At 32.5% G+C, this 27931-nt stretch overlaps 1 protein-coding gene across 1 annotated transcript in view; it reads right to left on the reverse strand.

Annotated features, from left to right (window-relative positions):
* CSMD3 (CUB and Sushi multiple domains 3) overlaps positions 1-27931 on the reverse strand; it is a 639662-nt gene that overhangs the window by 243231 nt on the left and 368500 nt on the right. The window contains exons 25-28 of the mRNA XM_074202120.1: positions 7605-7723; positions 5709-5778; positions 2930-3046; positions 141-350 (exon numbers count right to left, since the gene is read on the reverse strand). Coding sequence (XP_074058221.1) covers positions 141-350; positions 2930-3046; positions 5709-5778; positions 7605-7723 — 516 coding nt within the window. The remainder of the gene's footprint in view (positions 1-140; positions 351-2929; positions 3047-5708; positions 5779-7604; positions 7724-27931) is intronic.

The following is a 27931-nucleotide window of genomic DNA, read 5'->3' on the forward strand; positions in this document are numbered from 1 at the left end:
CAAAAAATCTAAACATCTTTCTGATTTGAGAGTGCTTTATTGAAAGCCCATTCTTTCCTCCTAGAAACAGAATACAGTAAATAAGCATAGAAATTAAAAATTCCTGTCACTTAGATTTTTGTTAATTATTTCCTTTTTACCTTGATATATTATATGAAATCCTTGCTTATTTTGTGAATAATCACTGTGAAAATATAAGCTGGTTTCATGGGTAGTACTAAATAGAGCAGATGGAATTTGAGGACCACTAAGTCTCCCAATAACAGTGCTAGTTTCTGAAGATCCACTCCTTACTTCCAAATAATCATGGATTGTTTCAGTGGAGAAATTCACAAACTGCAAATGTACTCCTAAAAAAACAGAACAACAAATAAGAAAAACAGAGAGAGAGAGAGAGAGAGAGAGAGAGAGAGAGAGAGAGAGAGAGAGTAAAAGAGAGATAGAGAGACAAAGGTGGGGGAGGCAGAGAGAGAGAGAGAGAGAGAGAGAGAGAGAGAGAGAGAGAGAGAGAGAGAAGTAACACATATTTACTAGCATCAATACAAAGACTATAATTCCAAAGAACTGATAGTAAAGAATGCTATCTATATAAAAAAGGGATAGAATTATTATGAAGAAATTATACAAACATATTTGCTTACTTGATTTTTGTTATAAAGGTTTTCTTTTTCTGTTTCCCATTTGGGGGATGAAGGTGGGGTAAGAGATGGAAATAGGAGGGAGATAAAATTGCAAAAGAAAATAAATTTAAAAAAACATGCTGGTCAATGGCTTATATAGTTTATAACATTTCTGGACTCACATCCCATGATTCTTTCCTCCTTAGCTGTCCTTAATGTTCTCACCAGTCTGTATTATAGCTTGAATATTGTTAAACTGTAACTTCAAAAATCATTTAAAATACATTTGAAGTGTTGTTGAGGCTAATGATATTTTAAAAATCACTATTCTATTTAAACTATGCATTTAAAATAATGTGAAAGGTAGAATGTCTCTGGATACCTAATGGGAGACTGTTAGAATACAATTCTTGATTAGGCATTTTCCAAAGTAATCTAATGTCTTTCACTAATTTATAATGGATCTGTTATGAACAAATATTTACCTAAAACTGTACAAAAAATATTTGAGTTTCTAGCTACAGAATCACAACACCTTTACCTGCTTTTTACAAGTATTTTAAATTTGCTGGTAGTCATAGGACATATTATGATTGGTCTTTTGTTCTAAACTTATCTCTTTCAAACTTAGAAGATTCACTGTAATTTTCTAGTGTTGGAGAAAAAGTCATGCTAAGTATTTTATTCACCCACCACAAGCTCTCAGAACTAGTAATTCCTTTAAAAATAATCTTTTCCCTAGTTCAATGATCCCTTTTACAAGGAGTGACAAAGAGTGTATATATGTGTGTGGGGGGTGGGTGGGTAAAGGAAAGTTGAAATGGTGGGTGAGGAGGGGTGGTAAGGAGGGAGGGGAGATTAGGTTAAATTCATTGAAAAACTAATTGTTTTCTTCTAGTCATGGTGACCTCACTACTATGAAAAACATTTTCTTTCATTATTGGACAGGAAAAACCACTAAATAAGGAGGTTTTAGTTCTATAGTTTTCAAAGAGATCAAGGCTGGGTTTTCAAAGTGCCCTTTTTATCTGTAGGTAGTACATGAAAACCTAAAATGATTTTATTCAAAACCTAAAATGATTTCATATTACTATTCAAAATGTTGTTTTCTTTTATCTACGAATGATCAATAAATTCGATGGAGTGTATCTATCTTTGATAACTTTTTTATATCGATTTACTTTATTCATTTATTTTAGGACACTGTCAATAAAGTAAATAATCACTGATTTAAGGAGGATGAACATTGCAAAGAAAAGTTACTCACTTATTGAAATTTGCTGATAAGTCAGACTGTGTCTTCATATGCAAAGTAAAGTAAAAAATTCAGCCAAAGATCAGCATAAATGAATATGGTTTTTCAACGTATTTAAATCAGAAGTTTTTTATTTGCTTTAATTTTATTAGTTGCTCTGCTTTTATATATCACCATATGAATCCAAATGGAGATATGGGAGGAGAGAGGGGGAGAGTGAGTGAGCACAGACTCACCTAATCCAGGATGTCCAGCTGATCTCAGATGTAGATAAAATTGTGCTTCACATCCTAAGCAGCTATACACCTGGGCCATTTTGCTATTTGTATTCCTACCTTTCTTTGTCTTCTTTCTTTCTGGAACTGGATCTTTAAGATCATACTTCCAGAAAAGGTATGTCTAGGCCCTGATGATTATTCAGGTTTTGAACCTATACCCTAGAGTTGTGTTGTCTCCTTTGCTTAGAGGGAGAATGTGAATTTATGTATTTCCTTATATTTAGCTGGTGCCCAAACAGACCTTGTTTCAAGTCTCATCTAGCAGTTAACACATGTCAGCTTCCCTGCCATCCTGGGAGGCTCACCATTCCTATTCCTTCTGCCTTTCACTCTGGTCACAGAAATCAAAATCAAAATTGACATGTTTCTGCACGCTCATCAATTGTCCTATGGATAAACTTATTTCTCCCGAAAACACTCTCTTCCCTGTTAACACCTCTCTCTCTCTCTCTCTCTCTCTCTCTCTCTCTCTCTCTCTCTATATATATATATATATATATATATATATAGTCTCTATTAGATTATAAACTTCATTAGGAGAGGGATTCTTTCAGTTTGGCATAACACAGTACCATTGTAAGCACTTTAAAATATGATTTTTTCATTCATTTTTTATTCACAAATTCACATATTATATGAATATATATATATACATAAATAATGCTTGAGTCATGATAGGTAGAGATGTTATTGATTAATATATCAACATATTAGAGTAATCAATATTTTACTTCATGAAAACATTTCAAGAAAAGTATATTATTAAAGACACATACCAAAGCCTATAGGCAATTTTATCGTCCATGTGCAATCTAAACTGCTAGGATAGTTTCCAGGAAATCCGGGGCTTAGTATCACTCCACTGAAATCTGACATAGCACCACCACACTGAGCTATAAAATAACATGGGTATATGAGGAGTTATTAAAATTACATAATCACAGGCTAAAATTTAATAGGGAAGTCTTAACCTAGTTACCGCTATTAAAAATATACATATCAGCTTTTAAAACAATATAGTCAAGTTTGTATGCTGATAAAATGTGTAATGTAAAATGTTTTGCAAATAACTTTGAAGATAACAGGAAATCCCCCACTTTCTCATAATAAATGAGTACAAGCTATTTGTGATTCCATTTCTTAACTGCTAAAACAATATACTTATTGATTTCAAAGCAGAAATTATTTGGGTTAAAACGATACCAATAATTAGATTTAGTAACAGATATATCACAATCACTACCTTTCCTGTTCTTTTAAAAAGACTAAACATTAGCCTATGCCAGAATCTGGCATCCATTCAAAATGTGAATATCCCATGGTCATCTTGTCATAGCATTGTATCAGTTAGCAGAACAGGGTAGTTCAATATAAATATACAAATTAGTGGAAGAAAAGAGGAGTTTTACTTGGTGAATAAAGAATTAATGGGCATAAACTGTATTTGCTTCAAAATTCTATTAAAATTATACTAACTCATATAAAATATATGTATGTGATATTAATCACAATAATAAATATTAATGTTTGCATAATTATATATGCTAGATGGTTGAAAAAGATCCCTTTTATAATGTTTAAATTAGTATCAGAGTCAGCAAATTGTCCAAAAAAATAATTTTTTACTTTTGAGGCCTTTTCTATATATATATTGTAGTAATTGGGATTACTGGTCTGTAAGGCATCCAACAACTGATATGACAACTTTTTTTTTTAATTAACTGATTGGAATATATTTACAGACATTTTTTATTAGGAATGTTTTCTTTTAATTATACAATATAAATCAGTTCCTTCTTACACTTTTGCTTAATTCATCATAAAATTGTTATTATGACCTAAGATTTCTTGATTTATTATTATTTTCACAATTCTCTCTTTCAGATTTCCTGTCATCTAAATTATAGGTACCACAATGGAGCATTAAACCTTTACTGATTCTGATCAGTTTCTAGATTTCTCCCTCCCAAAACATCTCATATTTAACTATATTTATGTATTTGCATTGATTAAGTATACTTTATATATTATAAATATGCACATACATATAAGATCTACTTGTTATCAACCACTTTCAAAAATAAAATAATTAGAAATAGGATTGTTTTATTCTTTGTGTATGTATCCCTAGAGTCTAATCATCGACCAACAAAGCCTAGAAGAAAGTAACAGAGTAGCAGAGTAGGGGCTTAATAAGTACAACTTAATAAGATGTTTGACAGACTATAACTATTTAAATGATCTTTCATGAACCTAAGGCAATCTTTGATATAGAATTATATACATATCACTGGTTTTTATCCATTTTTTAAATTTAATCTCTGATCTACTTGATATAAAATGGAAGCAAGTAATTTAATGAAAAACCTTTGAGCTTCAATGAAAAAGGAATTGCCCTAAAAGATTTGTTATCAGATTCCTCACATGATGATAATATTTAGTAAAAGGGGGGGACCTAACATTTTAGTCGTAAAACATAAGGAAATTTGTTAAATAAGATAATTGTTATAGTTTTTCACAAATCTTAAAGTTATATAAGTATGCATCAATTGCTATCATTTTTTTAAGACCAATTGACTTAACGTGTTTTCTTCATCTTTTCCTATTTTTCTTGAATTAAACTTTACAATTCAAATATCATTTCCCATGGCAATAAGAATATAAACAAAAATAACTAATCATTGGGTGGCTCTTTCTTCACAGTTGGGCTATTATCACTTGTCAGAGGATCTGGTTTGAATTCTGGCACTTCCATTTACTCCCGTGACTACATTCTCTTGTGATGATTATTTAACCTCTTTGAATTAGTTTCATCATTTTATTAAATGAAGGAGTTGAAGCAGATGACCTCAAAGGTCCTTTCCAGCTTCAGATCATAGATCTATGATTTATGGTTCAAAGAAAAAAGACAAGATATTGAACATTCAAATAAATATCAATACTGTCAAAAGAGAAGAGGAACAAACTCTCATTAGAATGCCAAACCTATATTTCTTCTCTTTTAGAAAAACTGGTTATATGATCATTTGAGTTAGGCCAAGTTATGTGGTATAGCAGATAAAGACCTGAATTCAAATCTGGTCTCAGATACTTACTGGTTATGTGAACCTGAGCTACTCAGTTACCTCCCCCATCTGCCTCACTTTCCTCATTTGTAAAATGAGGATCACAATATCAAGTACCCAGTAAAGTTATTGTGAAAATCAAATTAGGATAGTAATGATAAGTACTTGGTATCGTAGTTACTCTACAAATAAGTGCTGTATAAATATTAATAGAGAATATTTGTAAAGCCCTTAACACTAAACCTGTCCCATAACTGGGTGTTAAAATAATGTTTATTCTTTTGTCCCCCTCACCCATTCCCATTTCACCTATTACAGTGTGTTTTAGAACTTGTAATAGAGATAAGAACTGCTCTACTACTTGCAATAAATCATGAATTTCTAGAATTCGTTTGTCACTGCCCACACATTGGAGATTGGAAAAATAAAGTCACAAACTATAAATATTTCAATTTAATAAGTTGGGGAAGGAATCAATCATTAGACTTACCTAAACAAATTGGAATAGGATAATTCCACCTTCTTACTGGTCCAGGCATACAAGTAATGTGAGAATGACCCTAAAAATGTAAGCAATGTTGTTTGACAAAGATGCTATTGAAAATTCTAGAATTACTCTTAGAAGATTCTGGTAAAATGTTAAGAATTCCACCATCTTCAGCAGGCTTTTTTCTTCTTTTCTTCCTCCACCCCTCCTCCCTAGCAATTCTTCCAAGTTTACTTTGCATTCACACTTCAATTTCTTGTATGTGTTTAGCTTGCATTTTCTCCCAATTTATGCGAACTTATAGGAGCTAGGGATGGTTTCAATCTTTCATGAATCTTTGATGCCAGACTAACACACCTCATCAAAGTAATGATTAACAGAAGAGGGTAAAGTAGTGATTAAAAAAAAAGAATATTTAAAATGCTTTTCTTTCTTGGTACATTTTCTTAGTTTTATTAAACATCTTTTAGCTTCTAGAAATAAATCACAATTCTTCAAAACTGGCATTAGATCTTAATGCTCATGGTATTAAGAATTGCAATTTCATCAGTCATCCAATTTAAAAAAAATACTGTGATAATTTAGCAAAGACACATAAGTGGAAGCATCATAAACATTTTAATTTCTAATTTAAGTGCAAAAATCTATATTACAAAATTTTTTATCAAAATTAGGTAGGTTATGAATGGAAGTCAAATCTTTTCATGAAATTAAAAAAAGCAACATGATATTCCTGATTTAACATGTGAATCTGATTTAAAAGTGAAAGAACATATAATTTAACTTGTATCTTTACTGCTTTATGGCACTTATTTTTATATTTAATTATGAAATTAATTTTTATAATTTCCTTCTACAGAGTCTTTTTCAATAAATTACTTCTTAAGCAATCTTCTAACTAGTTTTTTTCAATTTTTATATGGTTATGGTTCATAGCAATATTTTAGAGGAAATGATAAACAAAAAATACAGTTGGTTTTGAGAACCTCCAATGAAACACAAAAAAAATTCTCCTCATAAAAAAACAAAATAGAACTTTAAGATACGTTCAAAAGAAATTCAATATTTTTGAAAATTATAAATTAATATCGATTATTATATGCCAAAAGTGGGATCATAAATGTACTTAGCAAGTCATTTCTTTTGGTGAAATAAATAACTGTGCATTTCAATAAGCTAAATAACAGTTCTTACTTTTTTTTTTTTTTTTTTTTAGTTTTTGCAAGGTTAAGTGGCTTGCCGAAGGCCACACAGCTAGGTAATTATTAAGTGTCTGAGGCCGGATTTGAACTCAGGTACTCCTGACTCCAGGGCTGGTACTCTATCCACTACTCCACCTAGCTGCCCCCTAGTTCTTACTTTCTTGAAAAAAAAAACCTTAGAAAATAAACAATTTTTTCTAAGGGAGGGGAGCTAGTTTCCTCGGGAGATTTCATGAGCATTTAAAAAATATTGCTAATATAAATTCTAAAGTATATTTTATATTCAAAACTCTTAAGGGAAAGAAGTAGTAAATATATAGAGGTATAAGCATATATATATATATATATATATATATATATATATATATATATATAAAGATACATATAATATAAAAAACATAACCATATGTTTAAAAATGCCAGAGTCTAGAAATCATTTGTGTTTGTTTTGGAAGGAGTCCAAGATACACATTCACATACTTTCACATTCATACTTCCCTCACCTCTAAGTCTGAATTCCCTCTTGAATTAATTAGCCCAATAACAGGATGGTCTGTGGAAAAAGAGGGCTCCTGATTGACAGAGATAATACATAAAGTTGCTCATTAGCCTGTTAACAATCAGCTATTAACCATAGTGGCTAATGGAATGGAACATGCAGATTAAAACTACAATTTTTTTTTCAAATTTGTCTTACCTGAAGGGAATATCCTTGATCACATTGAAAGGATACCACATCACCAACCATATATCTGTCTCCAATTTTGATTCCACTGCTTGGAGTCTGTGGTTCAGGACAAGAATCCAAGCCAATTGCTAGAAAAAATTAATTAAAAAAAATTTTAAAAGCAATAGAGCTTATTTTCACTTATTAATACTGAATGACACCTCATAAAATTAGTTCTGAAAATGAATCATTTGGAATCATACAAACTTGATACAAATTTAATGAAACTCTATAGAAACTTAATTTACCACAAGGAAATGATAAGTAAATGAAAATCTGTTTAGGAACCAAATGTACTAAAAAATAAAACTTTCTTTGATAGGAGTTTAACATATAAGGGATCATACAAAATCTAATGTAGATCTTTGTTATCATATAATGGTTTTAATTTATTAGAGATAGTTTCAATTTTACAGAAATGCAGAAACATATTGGTAATTTTTTTCTTGAAACAGATAAAGAGAGGTTAGAAGTTATTCTCTTCTTGATGTCTGCAATTTCTCCTCAATTTTTACATTCATTCAAAGATCTGTGATGAAGGTCAGAGAATAGCTCAAAACCCTGATACTATTACAAGAAAGAAAAGATTTTGGCAGGAGATTTCTCAACAAAAACAAAACATTGAATTAAAGGTTTTTCATGAAAGATTTCACTGCAGGAAATTAATTAAGGCATTAAAAATGTTGCTTAATTTTGGCCAAAACAATTTTTTCAATCATGTAGATACATGTTGAAACAGACTATTAAGAACTTATATCCCAAGAAATCACATAAGCATTTATTATTTGACTCAATTCTTCCTAATGTTACTTTTGGGAAGAAATCAAATGAGTATTTGGAACACATTAAGGGACACTATTACCAGTTAATAATTATGTGTTATATTTACCTATTAAAATATCCTTTACATACTCTATCTAAATCACTATAATGATGTGTTAAGTGTTGTATCCATTAAATTAAAATCCATTTCATCAAATACTTAGCATCAGAATTTGAGATGCTGTCATTCACTGCCAAATTGCAAATACTACAAAGCTGTTATTGAAATGGTTTTTTTCAAAATCAAATCATCAGAGAAAATAAAACAATGTTGCAAATAATAAAAAGAAAATAGTTTATCTGTATTTACTACAAGCTTTATGCAATTTATCTCAGAGACAGAAGTCTTTCAATTCTTAGAAATGACAGTAGACATGGAAAGGATATTGCAGTAATCTAGGCAAAAAGAAATAAAGAGTCAGGGTAGTGGTCAGGTAAGTATAGAGACATATGTGAGAGATAGAGAAAGAAATGAAAGGACTTGTTAACTAATCGCATATGTAGGAGTAGAAAGATTTGAGAATCATGCTAATGGTGTAATTAGCAAAAACATAATGGACTTGTGGCAAAGATAATTTATTCATGCCTACTCAACCTATTGTATTTATACAATTCCATTAAAGGGAAAGGTGGGGATTAGGGGAATATACTCATGAAAAGAGAAAGGTGGGAATTTGGGGGTTATACTCATGTGCCACTTTCTCCAAGATCTTGACTTTTAAGAGACATGTGTAACACCTTGAAGGTATGAAAGATGGATCTCCCCAAAATGAGGAGAGGTACTGATTAAGGCTGGCTTGGTGGAAAAAAATGTATCCTTCCCAGAGTTTTTCCTAAGGAAGAACAAAGTTACCAGAGGACATGTTATTTCTTTAAATTGAGAATTTATACTAGGGAGAATAACTTAGAGATAGGATGAAAAATTTTAGGGTTGAGTGCCAGATCCCCTTACCAATGGGTGAATCTTCTGACTTAAATAGCAGTGTCCATCTGGAAGTGTGATCTGAAGCATCACCTCTGACTTATCTAATCAAAGAAGGGTACAAGCCCCCATTTTAGTCTGTAGCTCAAGGGCCTATTGCAGGCATTAGAATTTGACCCTTTTATTTTTTAATTAAAGGAGTTTTCTCCAAATACCCTCTTCAAATGTTAATTGATTTGATTATCAGGAAGTACTCTGTTATCTTAATTGGACCTGTCCACTCTTCTCTGTTCCCTAATTTGATCAATAGGGAATTTCACTCACCTTTGACAGAGTTTACCTGGTAAGCAAGTATATGTCAAGGATCCCTGGACACTGGGGGTTATAACTGAACTTAGTAGCTGAAACCTAACTCAGAATGAGGTGGTTGAGTGTGCAGCAAATGTGGGGGAATTGATGGGTTATTTTGGGGTGTTTAGGATAGGTATGGTACAATTGGAGATGTTCCTTGGATATAAAAATTCATCTTCTATCTGATATGCCTTCATGCATAGATTGTTCTTCTTTCTAACCTCTACCTCTTAGGTTCCCTATATTTCTTTTTTTTAATTTTTTTATCTATTTAAGGTAATAGGGTTAAGTGACTTGCCCAAGGTCACACAGTCAGTCAATTATTAAGAGTCTGGGGCTGGACTAGAACTCAGGTCCTCCTGACTCCAGGGTCAGTACTCCATCTACTGTGCCACCTAGCTGCCCCAATTCTTTCTCTATATATATTTATAATTTAAAAAAATATTTAATTGATTTAAGGCAATGGTCTGAGTTCAAATTTGAACACAGTTCCTCCTGATTCCAGGGCTGGTGCTCTATCCACTGCGCCACCAAACTGCCCCTGGCCCTATATTTCTTTAAAGCTAAACTCAATTCAGCCCTTCTTGCCACTCCTGCTTCTAGTGCCTTTTTCTCTTTTAGTTTATATTCTATCTCTCTGGTACATACCCACTTATTTATTAATATATTGCTTCCTCCATTAGGCTGGGAGCATTTTGAGGGTAGGGTTTGTTTTTGCCCTTTTTTTTGTGTTAAAATTGTAACTTGTTCTGGTTCCCCTGAATATCCCTTCTGCTTATAGTCAATCGATACAAGAAATAAAATTGCAAAGGGAAGTCTGGAAATCATACTCAAATAATCCCAAAGATCTAGATGCTGCTTTTCAAAATTCTAGTCCTACCCCCCCAGATATATTCAAGATTTTTAGAGTTCCCTACTAACAGAACATGAAAAGGTGCTAATAACTTTGGGATAATAACTTCAAAGTTTTATAGATAACTTTGAGATGATAATGAGCTAACCCCAAGGTGACACACAGAGGAATTGGTCTCTTGCACCCCCAAAATTAAAAATGAGACCTCAAACCTCTTCTGTTCTCTTCTATCTTCCATCACTTAGTGGTCATAATTCTTATTCATGGGTCCTTGAGTGATACTCTGTTATCTCTCCCCATCCCTTCTCCCTCCCCTTCCGCTTTCTCCCTTTCTTCACCACCCCCTCCCCTGTTCCCAAACCATCTGCCTCTGCACCACTCTTCCTGACTTGTCTCTGCATTTCTGGGCTTTTTGTTTAATTAAAGTGAGATTGCTGCCCTGTTTACCACTGCCAATCATGGTCTTTCCTGGCAAGTACCCAAAGAACCGGGTGTGCCTGCTCCCATTTCATAATTTAATTATCAATGCACTTTGTATTCCCAGAACTTGGACCAGTTCTGGCACAAAGTAAGAAACTGTTAAATGTATCCTGACTGATTGACTAACTGTCCTCTAATTTAGAGTCTTAGAAAGCTACCCTAAGCATTAAATGATTTACTCTGGCTCTCTAAGAGCCCTGTACCCTCTCTTTAAAACTTTCACTATCCATCTAACATACTGAAGGCTCTCTTCACTTTTTCCTGAACTTGGGGAGCGGGGAGGGAAAACTATTGTAGCAGTCCAACTATTTTGTCACCCCCCCATTCTTGCCACCTGATCAACCCATGGTCTCTTCTGTCATATAATTTCTTGTGGTCATCCTTTATTCTTGTTCTTCATGGTTCTTAATAGTTTATATGTCAAAACTGTTTGACTCTCCAAGAAACTCTACATTTTCCTCTGTGTGATACTAATCCTTAGTCATGATACCCTTACATCTAATCCAATCCAATTCAATTAAATACGCAAGTATTAAGTTTCTACTATTTGCTAAACACAGTGTTAAATGCTAGGGATACAATTTAAAAAAAAGACAGGCTCAAGGAACTTAAAATTTAATGAGGGAAACAATATGCAAGAAAAGTCATGAAAATGGGGAGGGGGAAGGAGGAGAATGGGCTATCAAGCAGCTTAGTGTAATAGAGGAAATATAGGACAGAGAATTGTGTTCTATAACTAAGGTGCTTCCTTTGCACTGAGCATGTATTTTACATTTAACACTGACCTCTGTCCCATTGAAGTTATTGAGATAAGGTCAATGAACTTTTTAGTAAAGTACTTAGTACTTGTACAAAGGGACAAGATAAGCCCCTACCCTCAAAACAATAGTTCTCAACCCTAGTTTGAAAAGATTAAGTCTGAGCTACTTACCTCTATCTACAAGTCTCTTTTTATCACCTCTAAGAGCTGCTGCCCTCCCATCTACAAATCCTTAATTATCTCATCTTCCAGTCCCTTTAAAAGTTCACCTCTTTTCAACTGACTTGTTCTTTTTTTCCTTTAGACTAGCCTGCTCTTGGGAAGTATGATTACCCCAGATAAACTCTTATGCTCCTATATCTTTCCTTTCTGTCTATCTTTTCATAGTGGCTCCTGTTGCTAATCTCTATCTATCAGCTTCTGCTTACCATAGAAATGCTTAAATAAACCTATTTGTCTCTAAATGCATGTGTCAGCTGGTACTTTTGTGAATTTGTTACATTTGAGCCCAAAATTAGATCACCCTAAATACATTTTCCATAAACATTTTTAACCTCATTTGAAAATTTCTTCAATTGGTTCCCTCTTCATCAGTAGCATATACAGAATGGAGTTATTTCCATTCTTCTATCTTCCAAAGATTTTGGACAATCTTGAAAGATAGATAGGATAGTATGATGAAAAAGTGCCTTCAATCCCTCTCATGTTTTTTCTCTTTTGTTCTGATTCTTATCTTTCAGTTAAATGTGAAAATATGTTTAACATAATTGAACATGTATAGCCTATATCAAATTACCCCCTATGAAGGGGAGGAGGAGGAAAGGGAGAAAAATGTGGAACTCAGTTTTACTAAAAATAAATGTTGAAAAAGCTCTTTATATCTAATTAAAAAAATAAAGAAAAATCATAAGAAAAAGGGCAAAAAAAAAAGAAACATAAATAGTTGGAGGATTAGTTAGTACTTGTGACAAGACTGTAAATATTATAAAAATTATTAGACTACCAAAGAATACCTTCAAGGTAGTATTTTTCTTTAATTAATCAAATGATTTTCTTAATCAAGAAATAATAAGTACAATGGGATCTTATCATTATTACCATTGAGAAACATTTATGGGTTAGCCACTGCGGATATAAGAATATTTTTTAAAGAAATGAAACAATCCCTACTCTCATTCTCATCTTTCAGCTAAATACAAGTTATTAATGCTATCACCCAAGTTGTATATCACTTTTAAAAGCTTGTTTATTCATGTTAATGTAATCATTGAGGATATCCTGGATTTGTACATAACTAATATCCATAAAGATTTTGTATCTCATTCATAAAAGAATTTAGAAAAATCTGAAGTGCCTCACCATCATCAAAGAATCCTTCTTTAAACTGTACTCCATAGTGGGTCCATAAAAGTATTAAGTAACTTATTCTAGAACTCTAACCCTAACCCTAGTCCTTTCCTGTTGCTTATTAGATGGGTAGGCAGCTAGATGACACAGTGAGTAGAGAGCTGGCCTTAGAATCAGGAGGACAGGAGTTCAAATCCAGCCTCTGGGAGACCTTGGGCAAGTCACTTAATCCTGATTGTCTCACATCTAAGTTCTTCTCCAGTTATCCTGATTCATATATGTTCACTGGACCCAGATAGCTCTGGAGGAGAAAGTGAGGCTGGTGACCCACAACACCCCCTCATTCAAATCCAATTCATGTGAAGGACAAGCATTATTATTATTATTGGTGGGTCATAGAATAGCATTATTTTTATTGTTAAATCTTTCAAAGAATTCTGAATGATATTAATAACCTGATATAAAAAACCTTGCAAGACTATTATTCTACTGAATCCAAATATCTCTTATAATTAAAAAAAAGTACCATGGGGATCTGACAATTATTATCTTTAAAAAGCATATATTAAATATCTATAATATGCCAAACTTTGTGTTAGGCACTGAAGATATAAAAGGTTTTTTAATAAAAAAAAAAATCCGTATTCTCATCCTTATCTTTCAGCTAAATGTGAGATGGCAAAACTATATGGTTCAGTCACTATAATATTATCATTAAGGAGACTCTGGATTTGTCTTGCTTATTTTTATAAAGATTTTGTGTACTTGGGTCAAAAGTTATTTTTTTCACTCACCCTTTTTTTTCAATACTAATAAGATATGACCCCCCCATTGTTGGTATCTTCCTTTTTAAAAAAAAATTTCTTAAAATGCATTTTAAAAAAATAATTTTAATTTATGGAACATAACAAGCATTTCCATAACACAGTATAATAAGATGATTGTACATGAAACTGCACATCTATATTTAACTTGCTATTCCTTTTAAATATACAATTATAATGTAAATTTCTAATTTTTTTCTTTCCTTCCCTGATTTTTAATTCAATATCCACTTTTCTTTTATCGTGATAATTCTGTAATCAAGTCTTCCCTTTCCTGCTTCTGAAAAGGGGAATAGATTTGGAGTCAAAGAACTTGGGCTTGAATCTGACCTCTGATTCGAGTATCCTGGTGATTTTAAGCAACTCTGGACCACATTTTTTTTTCCTATAAAATGAAAGAATTATACTAGATGGTCTCTGATGACCTCCCTTCCAATTTTAGATCTATTATTTTATGGTACTTTCAAAAGAATGAATATTGGGCCACAGGATAGAGGGGGAAAGGGATAAGCATCCTTAAGGCACCTACTACAATTTAAGTATTACCATATTTTTCCAAAAATAAGATGGAGTCTTATATTAATTTTTGTTCTGAAAGACTCATAGTGTTTATTTTCAGGGGATGTCTTATTTATTTATCTATTTTCATGTATAACAATATTCATATATTCAATTATTTAAGTATTAATGTCAACAATATTATTTATTTATATTTAATCATATATTAATATTATTTTATCATTTAATACATTCTTTTTGTTTGCAATGGAAGTACTAAATGTGTGCATCTGGCTGACAGTCTTTACTGGGGCTTATGTTTTGGGTAGGGCTTATATTATAAGCACCTTGAAAAAAATCATGCTAGGGCTTATTTTCAGGGACATATAATATGATTGTTTTTTGCCCTTCTAACTTGAAAAGGACCAATGACATCAGGAAGGGTGATGGTTTGACTTGTAAATAAACTGGATTTAAGTGAGACAGGATTTTGCAAAGATACTCCCCACACACACACACACACACTTTCTACTTGGAGCTATCTGGGACCAATGGCAAGATATAGATCAGGATGACTGGAGATGGCCCGCATACAGTGGAGACCTTGGCTTCATTTTGTTTGAGGCAACACCCATTCAGTGATTGAGGCATTGGAAAAAATTAGGCAAAAAATAAAATGACCCTTTTTTAACCTAGTAAGAACAAAATCAATCTGGAAGTAGAAGACCCTCAAGAATTTTGACCAAAACAAAAAAACAAATGTTATTTACTCTCAGTCTAAACCATCAAAATCCAAATAATGACCAACTGAGGCTTGGTCTGGGACCTGTTGTTGACCTGTTGATGAGAGATAGAGTTTAAAGCCTGGTCCTGTAGCTCCATCTGAACCCCAATGAGTTTTTATCAGTCTGATGTTCTAAGGCTGCATTTCAAGAAATCATAAACAAAACTACTTGGGCAAAAGAGTTAATTGTCTCTTAATGATTAAAAAAAATAGGGAAGAGGAAGAAAAAAGAAAAAAATTCTAGTCCCCTAAATCCCTAAAAGCTTTATTAATATCTCATTTGATCCTCACAACAAGTCCTAAAAGTTATTTGAGAAAACTGAAGCAGAGTACCTTCAACAAGATCAAATATTAAGTGTCTGAGGCTGCATTTGAAATGAGATCTTCCTGATTTCACAGGACGAACTAGCTGTCCAAAATACTACTTATGGAGATAAACTTTTAAGAGACATTTTGGAAGAGGATTTTTAGGTATCCCCATCCCCACCTCTTTTATACTCAAGTTGTGTAGAAGTCTTTATTTTCTGATTTTTTAAAAGGTGTTCAAGATATTTCCCCTTCCTACCTTTCCAAATCATTTTACTCCTAATCCCTCCCTTCATATACTCAGAAATTTAGGAATACTGGTTTCAATGTTAGCACTTGAACAAGACAATCCATCTCTTGATTCTGGGAATTTTCACTGGTTTCATTTTTTTCCTTTCTCACTTCAACTTTCTTGCTACCCTTCTTTCCTTCAAACATCATGAAGTCTTCCCCATTCTCACTTAACTTTAGTGCCTTCCCTGAATTTATTCCTTATTTATCTTTTATATATCAGATGCAGAAATCATATGCTTGAAGATAGAAACTAGTCCAAGACCCAATAGATGAGAGAATAAAGACTTTTAAAGAAGAAGGGTGAGGTGACTGAGGTCAGAGTTAATAAGACCGAAATGGGATTTGAATCCTATACTTTTATCTCTAAATTAAGTATTCTTTAGTGTGCTGTGCCATCCCTCCTAAGCGAGAAAGAAATGGAAAATAATATTTTCACCAATGTTGCCACAGTTCTCTTGTGAAGATAATAATTCAAGTCTCTTAAGAATTATTCTGATGTCTCTTCATTAAATGAATTAAAAAACCATTCTAACAAAAATGTTTCTTTAAAGCATTTCCTCTTAAAGGTTATCTCAACAGACTCTTAGGGGAAGAAATTTTCTTGGTCTTTTGTTCTGTGCCTCAAATTCCTTTTAAACACAAAATAAGACTCTATAATTGAAGCTAATATTGCATTAATATATCTATTTATATACCTCTTTATATATACACATAGCACTCACATATTCCATTTATATATATTAAACATAATAGATTACAGATTATATATAATAAAATATTATAGAATAGATTATTTGTGATACTGTAGTAGAAGGAAATATTCTACGGAGGAAAATGGTATATTCTGCTGCCTCTGCACTAAGCATATCTTTTGGGATGGGGGAGGTTGCAAGGCAATGGAGTTAAGTGACTTGCCCAAGGTCACATGGCTAGGTAATTTTTAAGTGTCTGAGGTTGAATTTGAACTCAGATCCTCCTGACCCCAGGGTCCGTGTTCTATCCACTGCCTCACCTAGCTGCCCAGATCTGAGCTAGTCTTACATTAACATTGACCCCTTCCTCCATCCCTTTTGAATATTTTAGTGAAGTACCTTACCCCAACCTGGAAAGGACACAGTAAACTCCTGCTCACAAGACAAAGTTTCAGCAAAAACAATCAACCCCTGCCCTCCCCTGAAAGCATTAAGTCTTTGAGCTAATGTCTCTAATCCTTAATTCCCTCATCTTTGCTCTTTGATCTATACCCCTTATCTACATATCCCTCATCTACCTCATCCTCAATTGAGTTGCTTGTCTTCCTTAGGAAGGCCAACCCACTCTTAGGGAGAATGATCGCCTAAATAAAATATCGTGCTCTTATATATCTCTCTTTATGCTACTTATTCCCTGAGGGAGGTCTCTCTTTGAGGAGTCACCCTGATTTGAGAGCATGGTCCTTCAAATAAACTCTCAGGTTCTTTACTACTTATTCCCTCATAGCTACTGCTAATATTTCTACCTTAGCTTCAGCAGTCCACAGTAATAAACCTGTTTTATCCCTAAATTCTTCTAGGTCAAAGTTGATCTTTTAAGATAATTCTTTTATATTTGCTCAGATCCCTGAAACCTTTAGCCAATCATATTTTCTAGTAACACTATCACACAACATACAATGCATATTATACTAATGTCATACATTGAATTGTTTGATATTATACACATGTGCACATCCTCATGTGTATAAGTGCACATATATGCATATCTTATATTTATGTGTGAATGTACTTTATTCCTAATAGAATATAAGATCACTGAAGCCAGACACTAATCTTGTATCCCTGGCAATTTGGATTGTGGTTGATATAGTAGGCACTTAATAAATGTTTGTCAGTTGATTGATTAGAGCTGTTTATTAAGGGAATGGTTGCCTTCATAGGAAGCAGGTTTCCCATCACTAGAGGTCTTAGAATGATGTAAAATTTATCATCCTTATGTACAATTTCAAAGATAATATTCAGTCAAATGTCGGTTGTATTCAATAGCAATAGGATCCTTTTCCAATTCAGGGATTCTATAATTCTGTTTATGCTTTGCATCAATGAAAACAGTGCCCAGCCTGGCAGAAATTCTTAAAATTTTATTGTAATTTGTTATGTTCATATTTCTTTTTTTTTTCATTATCAGTCAAGAAGTACTTATTAACCATTGCGATTTATTTATCCATATATTCCATGCACCCATTCATCCTCATATCTATCCAACTACCTACCCATCTCTTCATACATCCATTCATTTGTTTATTCTAACTTTTTGGTTTGTGTTCTCTTTTAATGAAAACACTTTAATCTTTTGGAATATTAAAGAATGAAATTAGTTATAGCTGATTTAACTACATTCTAGCAAGCATTCATATGTGCAGAGCTAATTTTTTTTAACATACTAGCTTTCCCTTAGGATATAACCTTGAAGTAGGATGAGAATAGCTTTTTTTTTGCTTTTTTAGTTTTTCAAGGCATGGGGTTAAGTGACTTGCTGAAGGTCACACAGCTAGGTAATTATTAAGTTTCTGAGGCTGGATTTGAATTTTCAGGACCTCCTGACTCCAGGGCTAGTGCTCTATCCACTGGGCCATCTAGCTACCCTGAGAATACAGTTTTATGTCTTAATATACAGTAATGATATTTATTAATTAAAGAAATTCTTGTATGTTTGCTTCTGCTCTTCTAATATTTTTACCCAGAAAACATTAGCTTTAACAGCTAATCTGTCTGCGATATAACCACCCATTAAAGACAGGATATAGATGAATAAGTTCTGACTCCCTATATATGGGTACATTATAACTACCTATATATGGGTACAAAACAATTAAAGGTAGAAGATAAATAAACAAATTCTGACATATATGGACATACTATTTGGCTTTTGGCTTAGCAAATGAAATATATATGTTTTCTAAAAGTAGTAAAAGGGAGATAGGTAGTAAAGAACTTACAAGTAAATTCTTCTATCCATAGTTACTATGAAAAGAATTAAATTTATTTGCTTCTCTTTTCTCACCAAGAGTTTCAATACTGAAATAGAATTAGAAATTCATATGAATGACTGCCCTTCCTCATGAGGGCCAAAATTCATAATTCTTTTTTACTGTTATTTTGTTTCAATGAGAAAAAGGATCATAAAATGTCCTGGAAACATAGTAAGAATCTTAACTATGACCATCAAATGTTATGAATAATTTTAGTCTTCACAAGTTGCAATTTTATAAAATCAAGTTATTAGTGATTGAGAAAACTCTATAACTTTTTAATGGGAATTGGATTGATTAATATACTGTTAGAGATAGAGACAAACAATGGATTCAGAGGCAAATTTATATATAAAATCAAATTGAGCCAAGTCTGTTGTCAAATTATTTCTGCCTGTGTCCCAGTTTGAAAAAATCCAATTCCTTATTTCTCCACATTTTCGACATTTATTTACAGCTACCACATTATTGTTTATGCCAACTCTGCTCACAGAGCAGTAAATCTAGAGTAGAAAATATTATTGATTAGTTTAGTTGTAAATTCTGTTACTCTATTCATATTTGTTTGAATTTTATTTCAAACATCATTTTTCTGAAATAACTTCCAAGTTTTCTATCAAAATTCAATATCATTCTTCAATACATTCTAAGAAAAATGCTTTATTACTGGTAAGACTCCCATGTTGATTTGACTTATGGGGAGAAGCAATAATAGCCACCTCATATGAACCAATGATCCTGAGTCACACAGGCCTAGATGACTTCATGTTACATATTGCACATAGTTTAAGAAAGGAGGAATCACTTTGAATTGAAATGCTTATTCCAATAATTTCATGATATAATGAGAAAGATATGTTTGTTAATGAATGCTTCCAATTCAACATCTACAGTTAAACCTTTAATTCCTGTAAGTTAAAAACAGAACAAATATCACTTGCAAATAGATATTTCAAATGAAATTTAAACAGAAGTTTAAGTTTTTCAAAAATGAACAACTAAAAATGTCACAGTCCTTGAATACCCTAACACTTTTTGTCAGCCAAAAGAGAAAATGTTTAGATTTATGATGTGTAGGGATATATGCATGTGTCTTGTTCTCTCCACATGCTAGTAATCTTGTTTTATTCAACAGTCCTGGCTCTAAATAGAATAGAGAAATTTGTGTGTAATTTGGAACCATATATTCATTGTTCTAGAACAAAGAATTGGTTTGGGAATAAGATGTCCTCAACCCCCAAAGAACTATTAGATACTCAAAGGCTGTAAGACTCTTAATATCGGGGTCATGTGAAACTCAGTTTATTCATGAATATTTCCAAATTTCTTTCCTGCCTATTCTCTTTACATTAGACACTAGAAAATATAATTATTATGATTCAAAAGTTTAATTTGATATAATGCAAAGATCACAGTATGTATATTTAAAAATACTTTTTATGGGAATATTGATGCAGGGGAAAGATGAATAGAATTGTGAATATAGAAATTGAATGGAGATGTAAATTGACTAGAAGTACAGAATTATGATTGTAATAGAAACTTTTGTAATCTTAAAGTCCTCCTCAAATTGGGTGGAGATCCCCATTCTTGATGTACCATTGATTCATTGTTTAATGTAAAATTTGTATACTGATCTCCTTAGACTTTACCCTCTACCTAATTCCTGGTCCAGTAAGAGAAAAGGAGTTCACCTTTTGTCCTCTGAATGAGAGGTAAGACATAAAAACCTGAGTTGGACTCGAGCCAGGGCCACAGTCTTCTCTACAAACCTGTGGCCCACCCAACGTTGCTTGGCTATTCTTTTATCTCTCTGTCTCTCTCTCCCTATCCCTTCCTATGCCTTATAAACTTTTTAATAAATTTTTATTTTATTTCTACCCTTGCTTTCCTGAGTCTGAATAATGATTCCTCATAGGCAGAACTGAACTCAAGTGGCTACAATATTAGTTGAAAATAAATCAGCTCATCAACAAACATTCAACATTTACCATCTACCAGATATAATTTTAAGAGTTGATACACTGCCCTCAAGGAGGTCACAGTCTAACAGAGGAGACTACATGGAAACAAAATAAATGTTTCACAAAAACAATGTTGAGTATAGTGAGAATAGAGTAGTTTGTATTACAAATCTCAAATAGATAATAGAAAGCTTAATAGAAAGTTTGTATTTATATATACACCAGAGTTTGGGAGAAAGCAATTACAAAGAGTTTAGAGAAAGACTAGATGCTCAATCTCATATTCCATATAGAAAATTAATCAGAGGGTCCAGAAATTCATAAAAATAATATTTTGATAAGATAAGCACTAAAATTTGTGAAAGAAAAAGAAGTGATATCTAATAAAGTTGATATAACAATACAGTGAATTCATCAATTCATTTTAATTTTTTAAAAAGACATGGACAGGGTGGCTAGGTGGCACAGTGGATAGAGTGCTGGCCCTGGAATCAGAAGTACCTGGGTTCAAATCTGGTCTCAGACACTTAATAATTACCTAGCTGTGTGGCCTTGGGCAAGCCACTTAACCCCATTGCCTTGCAAAAACCTTAAAAAAAAAAAGACATGGACAGACTAAGAAAGCTGGGAAGTATAACAGAGAATCAATACATGATTGTGGCAACAATTTATGAAAATAATTTCATAATTAAACTCAGAATGAGCTAGTCCTTTATTCTGATCAAAAAATGAGTCTACCTTACTTTTAGGAGTAAGAGTAAGGCAAATAATGATTAAGCCTATCATTTGGAAAGAATTGGACAGTGAACATGGATGATAGAGAACAGGCAGAAGTGTATAATGCAGGGATTGAAAATTAGAGGGTCTGACTTTGAATCTTGGCTTTGCCACTTATCACCTGTATGATCTGGGCAAGTTACTTAATCAAGTCTCAGTTTACTCATTTGTAAAATGTTTTTTTTTGTGACTGAATGGCTTCTAAGTTTGTTTTTGTTTTTTTCCTAACTAAAGATCTTTGATCCTTTCATTCAGTTCTTATTTTGCTTCATCTTTCTGTACCAAAGAGGTGTTGAAAGGAGAGGACAAAAACAAACAGTTAACAGGAACATAAACCTGGATTTTAGATGGGAATATAATATAATATGAATATATTATATAAATATTATATATAATAATATAATATAATATAATATAATATGAATTTGCTCTCTTGATCAAAGAGGGCATTTACTGAGAGAATTAAATCATTTAAGAAATAAATGTATGACCAAGCCTGATGTTACTAATTCTTAAAAAGGAAACATTTATGGAATTCCCAGTTTATGAACAGGTTATATTTTATAGGTATTGTTAATCATAGGATCATGTATTTAGAGCAGGAAGAGATATTAGAGGTCATCAAGTCTATTGTCATTTTACAGATGAGAAAGCTGAAGAACAGAAAAGTTAAATTAGTTGCTCAGTCTCACAGCTACAAAATATGGTAGACAGTATTTGTACCTTGTTATTTGTGTCACCAAGTCTAGTATTGTTCAAGTGTATAAGTGAGAAAGTGACCTATGTCACTATATAAACAACCTTGAGTAAGCAAAAGAAGATACAACTATCCCATGGGACAACATAAACATAAAGGTTGCTCATTATTATACCATATTTCAATATTTTATTAGAAAGGTTAATTTTAGTAATAAGAGAATTAAAAGAAATTGAAGGAATTAGAATAGATAATGAAACAAAACTCTCACTTTTCTTTTTTTTAAGGTTTTTGCAAGGCAATGGGGTTAAGTGGCTTCCCCAAGGCCACACAGCTTCATAATTATTAAGTGTCTGAGGTCGGATTTGAACTCAGGTACTCCAGCTCTCACTTCTCAGTAGTTAAAATGTTATATTTAGAGAACTCCAGAAAATCAACTAAAACTTGAAATCAACTTGAAACAATTAAAAACTTTAGCAAAGTTGCAAGATATAAAATAAACCCATATAAATTATAAGCATTTCTATATATTACCAACAAGCCACAGCAACAAGATACATAAAGAGAATCTATGATCAGGTAAAAGTGATACTTTCAAGCACTTTTGTGAATAGTAAAGAGTTGATGAAATTTTGTTGTTATTTTGCCTTTGTTCTCTAAGAGAACCACAACTTGCAAAAGAATTGGTTTTAAATGAGGCAGGGCTGTGCAAAGTCACCAGCCTAACTTTCTCCTCTAGAGTCATCTGGGTACCATATTACTAAAGGTAATAGATCATTTCACTATTCCAAGCCCCTTCCTACCTTTCCAATCTTCTTATGTATTACTCTTTTATTCACATTTTTGTGATTTAGCCTTAATAACCCACCACTCTTATACATACATTCTCCTCTCTGTGTCTTTGCATTGATAGTCTCTTATTCATGAATACTGTTTCTCTCATTTTACAACCTGGAATTCTTGAGTTTATTTTCATAAGTTCAAAAGCCTATCTCGCAACACTCCCTTTGAAACCCATATTATATTTATTTTGTCTACATTAGACATATTTTTTCTTATGATCATATTTTCTCTCTGAAAGAATGCAACTCTTGAGGGAAGGACAGGAGGTGGTTTTCATTGCTTGGTTCTGTGCCTATAAAACAGTAAGCACTTAAATCCTTAATTAAGTAAATGATCAAAACATTGGAAATTTCATGTTCATACAATCAAGATAGACTGAAAGTAAATGGATTCCACGTGAGAAACCAGCAACAAAACTTAATCTCATTCAGTCAGTTTTTTTCTTATATTCACTTTGCTCTAGAGGAGGGAGTCTACAGAGACAATATTTGATATTTTTGATCACAGCTCAAAACTCTTTATTGATTACAAACATAAATGAAAGGTAAAAACATAAAGGAGAGGTTAAAAAAAGAAGGAAAGTAGACAAAAATTCTTTTGGATAAGGAGTCAGAAAATTCAAGTGACAGTCATAGTTCTACAATGTAGTTCAATATGTAGTATAAAAGGTATTGGCGAAATCATTCAACCTCATAAAATAGCCTCAATTTCTTTATCTGAAAAACTGGATTTAGTGGCATTCAAGGCAGCTTCTGATTTATCATTCTTTTCTTTAACATTCTTGTTCCTAAATTTCCAGAGTCGATCAACATTAGAAAATAAAAGAAAGTTTTTGCAGAGTAGTAGAAATTTTGGAGGTTAGGACAAAAATATTTAGATTGAAAGCCTATTACTATCATCAACCAAAATGAAAGTGGTCAAATATTATTTAGGAAGCAATGGATTTTAGAAACAATGCTATCAGCTCAAAAAGAAAAAAATAAAGATAGGGGAGGACAATAAAGGATATGAAAAATTTTAGGGCAGAAAAAAAAACACTAAGAAATCAATAGTCCAGTTCAATTGACCTGACCTGACATTCAGGCATTGCAGTAAGCAAGTGAGAGTTGGTTTGATTTGAGAGGGTAGAGAAGAATAAACTATTATGAAATGATATAAAACCAGGTTACAATAAAAATTTCAAGTGTAGGTATTCTATAATTTCAGAGCTTTAAGGATTAATATATATTTGAAGAGCCATTACCCCTGTTTTTATGGATGTTCTCTTGAGTTAATGGCATTATAAATGACACATACTAAATACATAATTGGGCAGAGGTATTTCTAAAATTAATATTGCATGAGGTTTTTCTTTGCATATGCAGAAATGAAGTACCAGAAAATAGTATGAATGTAACTGTGATTAATCTCAAAATGAGATACTGCTTTTCAGGAAGAATACTCAATTATCTAATTGGCCAAAAAAAGAAGAAATCAAGTTTATAGAGAGCCTAAAAAATAGCTACTAGGTTATCTTTTAAGCAAAAGAACCTTGATTTCACCCATGTTTGGCAATAGCAGGATACTGTACCCAAGAATATAGCAGGTATTTTTATATACCTTCAAGCTACAGGAGCACACAACTACCCATCAGGATTTAGACTCCAAAATTATGACTAACAAAATAATTGGACTCCTGTTGCCAGTTACAAACAGTTGGTTTCTAAACAGGCTCACTGGAGGGCTTTTGCTATGGATGATTTTTCAGTTGTTTAATACATATCTTTTCCTATAAACTACTTTGTATAGCACTCCCTCAAATCTATTCTTCAAAATTATATCCAAACTCAAGGATAAGTCCTCAAAGGGATGATTGCTATCTTGATGTTCAAGCTTATAGTTTGTGGGATTATATTGTAGGATGAATCCATATAAATAAATAATAAATACAATTAATTCTTAAAAGTCACTTAAAGGGCGGCTAGGTGGCGCAGTGGATAAAGCACTGGCCCTGGAGTCAGGAGTACCTGGGTTCAAATCCGGTCTCAGACACTTAATAATTACCTAGCTGTGTGGCCTTGGGCAAACCACTTAACCCCATTTGCCTTGCAAAAAAAAAAAAACTAAAAAAAAAGTCACTTAGAATAGTAAAATCATCAACTTCAGGATATTTCACCTATGAATGGGTATACTCTCCTTCAAATATACCCATCATCCAGAAGAAAAGTTAGTTCAAGCTTAGTTTAAATGGTAATGAAATAAAGATGCAGCATATATGTGCTAGTGGCAACTCACAATTTCTACTATTTTTTCTATTTAGAGTCCTCAGAACACTTCTAGATATGGGATCTCTGCTTAAGGTTGTTCACTTGCAAGGTTGGATATGCTCCTCCCTTGAATCTATAGTTGTCCCTTTTCTTTGTTGCCAGAGGTCATACTTCTTGAGAGTACTCCATCCCTGTTTGGGGTATGTTTCTGTTCTCTAATGGATGTGATATCACCCAATGATTGATAAGCTTACCTTCAAAACTCCATATCTGGAGGGAGAGAAGAGAATTTTTCTCCTACCCTCAGCAGGAGTCTCCTCCACTAATCGCTCTTGACTTGTAAACTTTCTCACTCTCCCCAAGAAGCTTGGGATATTTGCTTAGCTAATTTACCTTGTTTTCTTCTTGACTCAGTAAGAGTTCTTTTGACCTCACAGAGAAATCTTTGGATGGACTCCAAGATTTAAGATTGAAAGAAGTCAGATTGAGTTATTATTCCTTAAAAAGGACTTAGAAGGAAATAAAGAAAAATATGATACAACTACTTGAAGACATATTCCCATAATAAAGCTGCATCTTTGCAGTTAAACATCTCATTAACATTTTATATTATATTCTGGATCTTCTGTGACTGTATAAACTCAGGTGAAGAAGGACTCTATTCCTTGTTATCTACTTTAGTTTTATATTTTACAGAATTTCACCTCTACTTTGGGATTCTTCTCAAGTAAAATTGAAATCATATATAAAGAGCTAAGAGGGTCTATTATGAATTCAAGGATCACATTATTGAAACTGTATTATTATGCTATATTTTATTGTACAAAGTTTTAATATGTATACTGATTAAATACCATATTTTTGCATATTATAACTATATATTTTTTTAAGGATAATCATCACTTTCCATTTTTATATCATTTGATTCTCAAAGCAATGTAAACTAAGAGCTGTTTTTCATATTAAAAATGTAGAAGTGGAAAATTAGAAAATTCATTTGACCTGATCAGTGTCTCACATCTTATGTCTCACATCTCAGGTCAGATCTGACACCTGAAGTAATTTTCTGACTCTAAACCTCCTATTTTTTTTTTATTGGAATGTGTTTCATGTATTACCTTTAAGAGAAACCAGATGAAAGTGTCACTTGTTCAAAACACTTTGAGAACAAAATAATTGACACGCCTATTCAAGGAACTATATCCATAACATGTAGCCAAGGAATGCCAGATAGAAAAAGAAGGAAAAAATCTTTCCCCTCCTCTTGGAGAAAAAAATCTATTTTAAGTATTAGATCTCTTCATCAGATTGGTGAAACTATAGATGTTTTCTCAAAATAATGATTTTAAAGGCATAAATTAAAATATATAGGATTCAGAGAAAGCGAATTCTATTGAAATAAAGATTTAACTTTTTTCTCCTTTCCAATCATTAACTCCAGAATTTATAGTTGAGAGCTTATCTGAGTTCTTTTTTTCATAATTGTAACTTAACATATTTGTTGAATGAACGAATGAATGAATGAATAGGAAGAAATATAGACTCACACATGAGGTGTGTTTTGACTTTGGCTCTGGAGGATGAAAGAAATTTCAACAAGTGGGGCTTAGAGACATAGCAAGGGGAAGGGAGTGAAATAAAATATAGTGAGATTTCTTTTTAAATGAATGTTTTAGAGGTAATTAGGCAGTGCCATGGATAACATATTAGACTTGGAGTGTGGAAGATCTGAATTTAAATCCTAACTCAGAAAAATTACTGTGTCATCTTAGGAAATTTACCTCATCTCTTTCAGTCTCAGTTTTCTTATCTGAAAATGGAAATGATAATAATATTGACTTCATAGGGTAGCTGTGATGATCAAATATGTAAAATGCTTTGAAAATCTTAAGCACTATATGTGATAGTTATCGTTATAAATGAGGAACATGAATTCTAGCCTGGGGGATTTTTACTTTATCAAGTAGGCAATGGAAAAATGGATAGTAATTTTATGAAGGGAGTAACAGGATCAAAATGCTACTTCATGAAAATTTACCTGGAGGCAATTGTAGTGTAGTTTGGAAGAAAAGGGGGAAAATAGAAGCAATTAGGAATATGTTGCAATGATCTGGTATTGCTTATAATATTATTATCTAAGGACTGAACGAGAAAGACAAATGTATGTTATATAACAGGTTATTTTCCAGGATTTCTTTTTCAACACTAAGAAATAGGTGATTCAGTTCAAGTATGATCAATCAATAAATATTAATTGTGCCATTAAAAATTATGAAAATTATTTCTAAGGGAAGTAAGATAAAGAGAACTCATGGTGGCCAAAATGAGCCTTACCTAAATGTCCATCTCTCAGAGTAGATGGTTATCTTTTATGATCTCTGTAAATTTTTAATAAAAAAGTTATTCCTACATTAGAATGAAAGTCAACTCATATTATATGAAAATAAAGTAAACTTCATATTTTAAATGTTTCTAAAATTGTAAAGATTGTTAATGCTATCTTCTGCTAGAATGGTGAGGAT

The sequence above is a fragment of the Macrotis lagotis genome, chromosome X, assembly GCF_037893015.1.
Source record: "Macrotis lagotis isolate mMagLag1 chromosome X, bilby.v1.9.chrom.fasta, whole genome shotgun sequence".
Taxonomy (NCBI): Eukaryota; Metazoa; Chordata; class Mammalia; order Peramelemorphia; family Peramelidae; genus Macrotis; species Macrotis lagotis.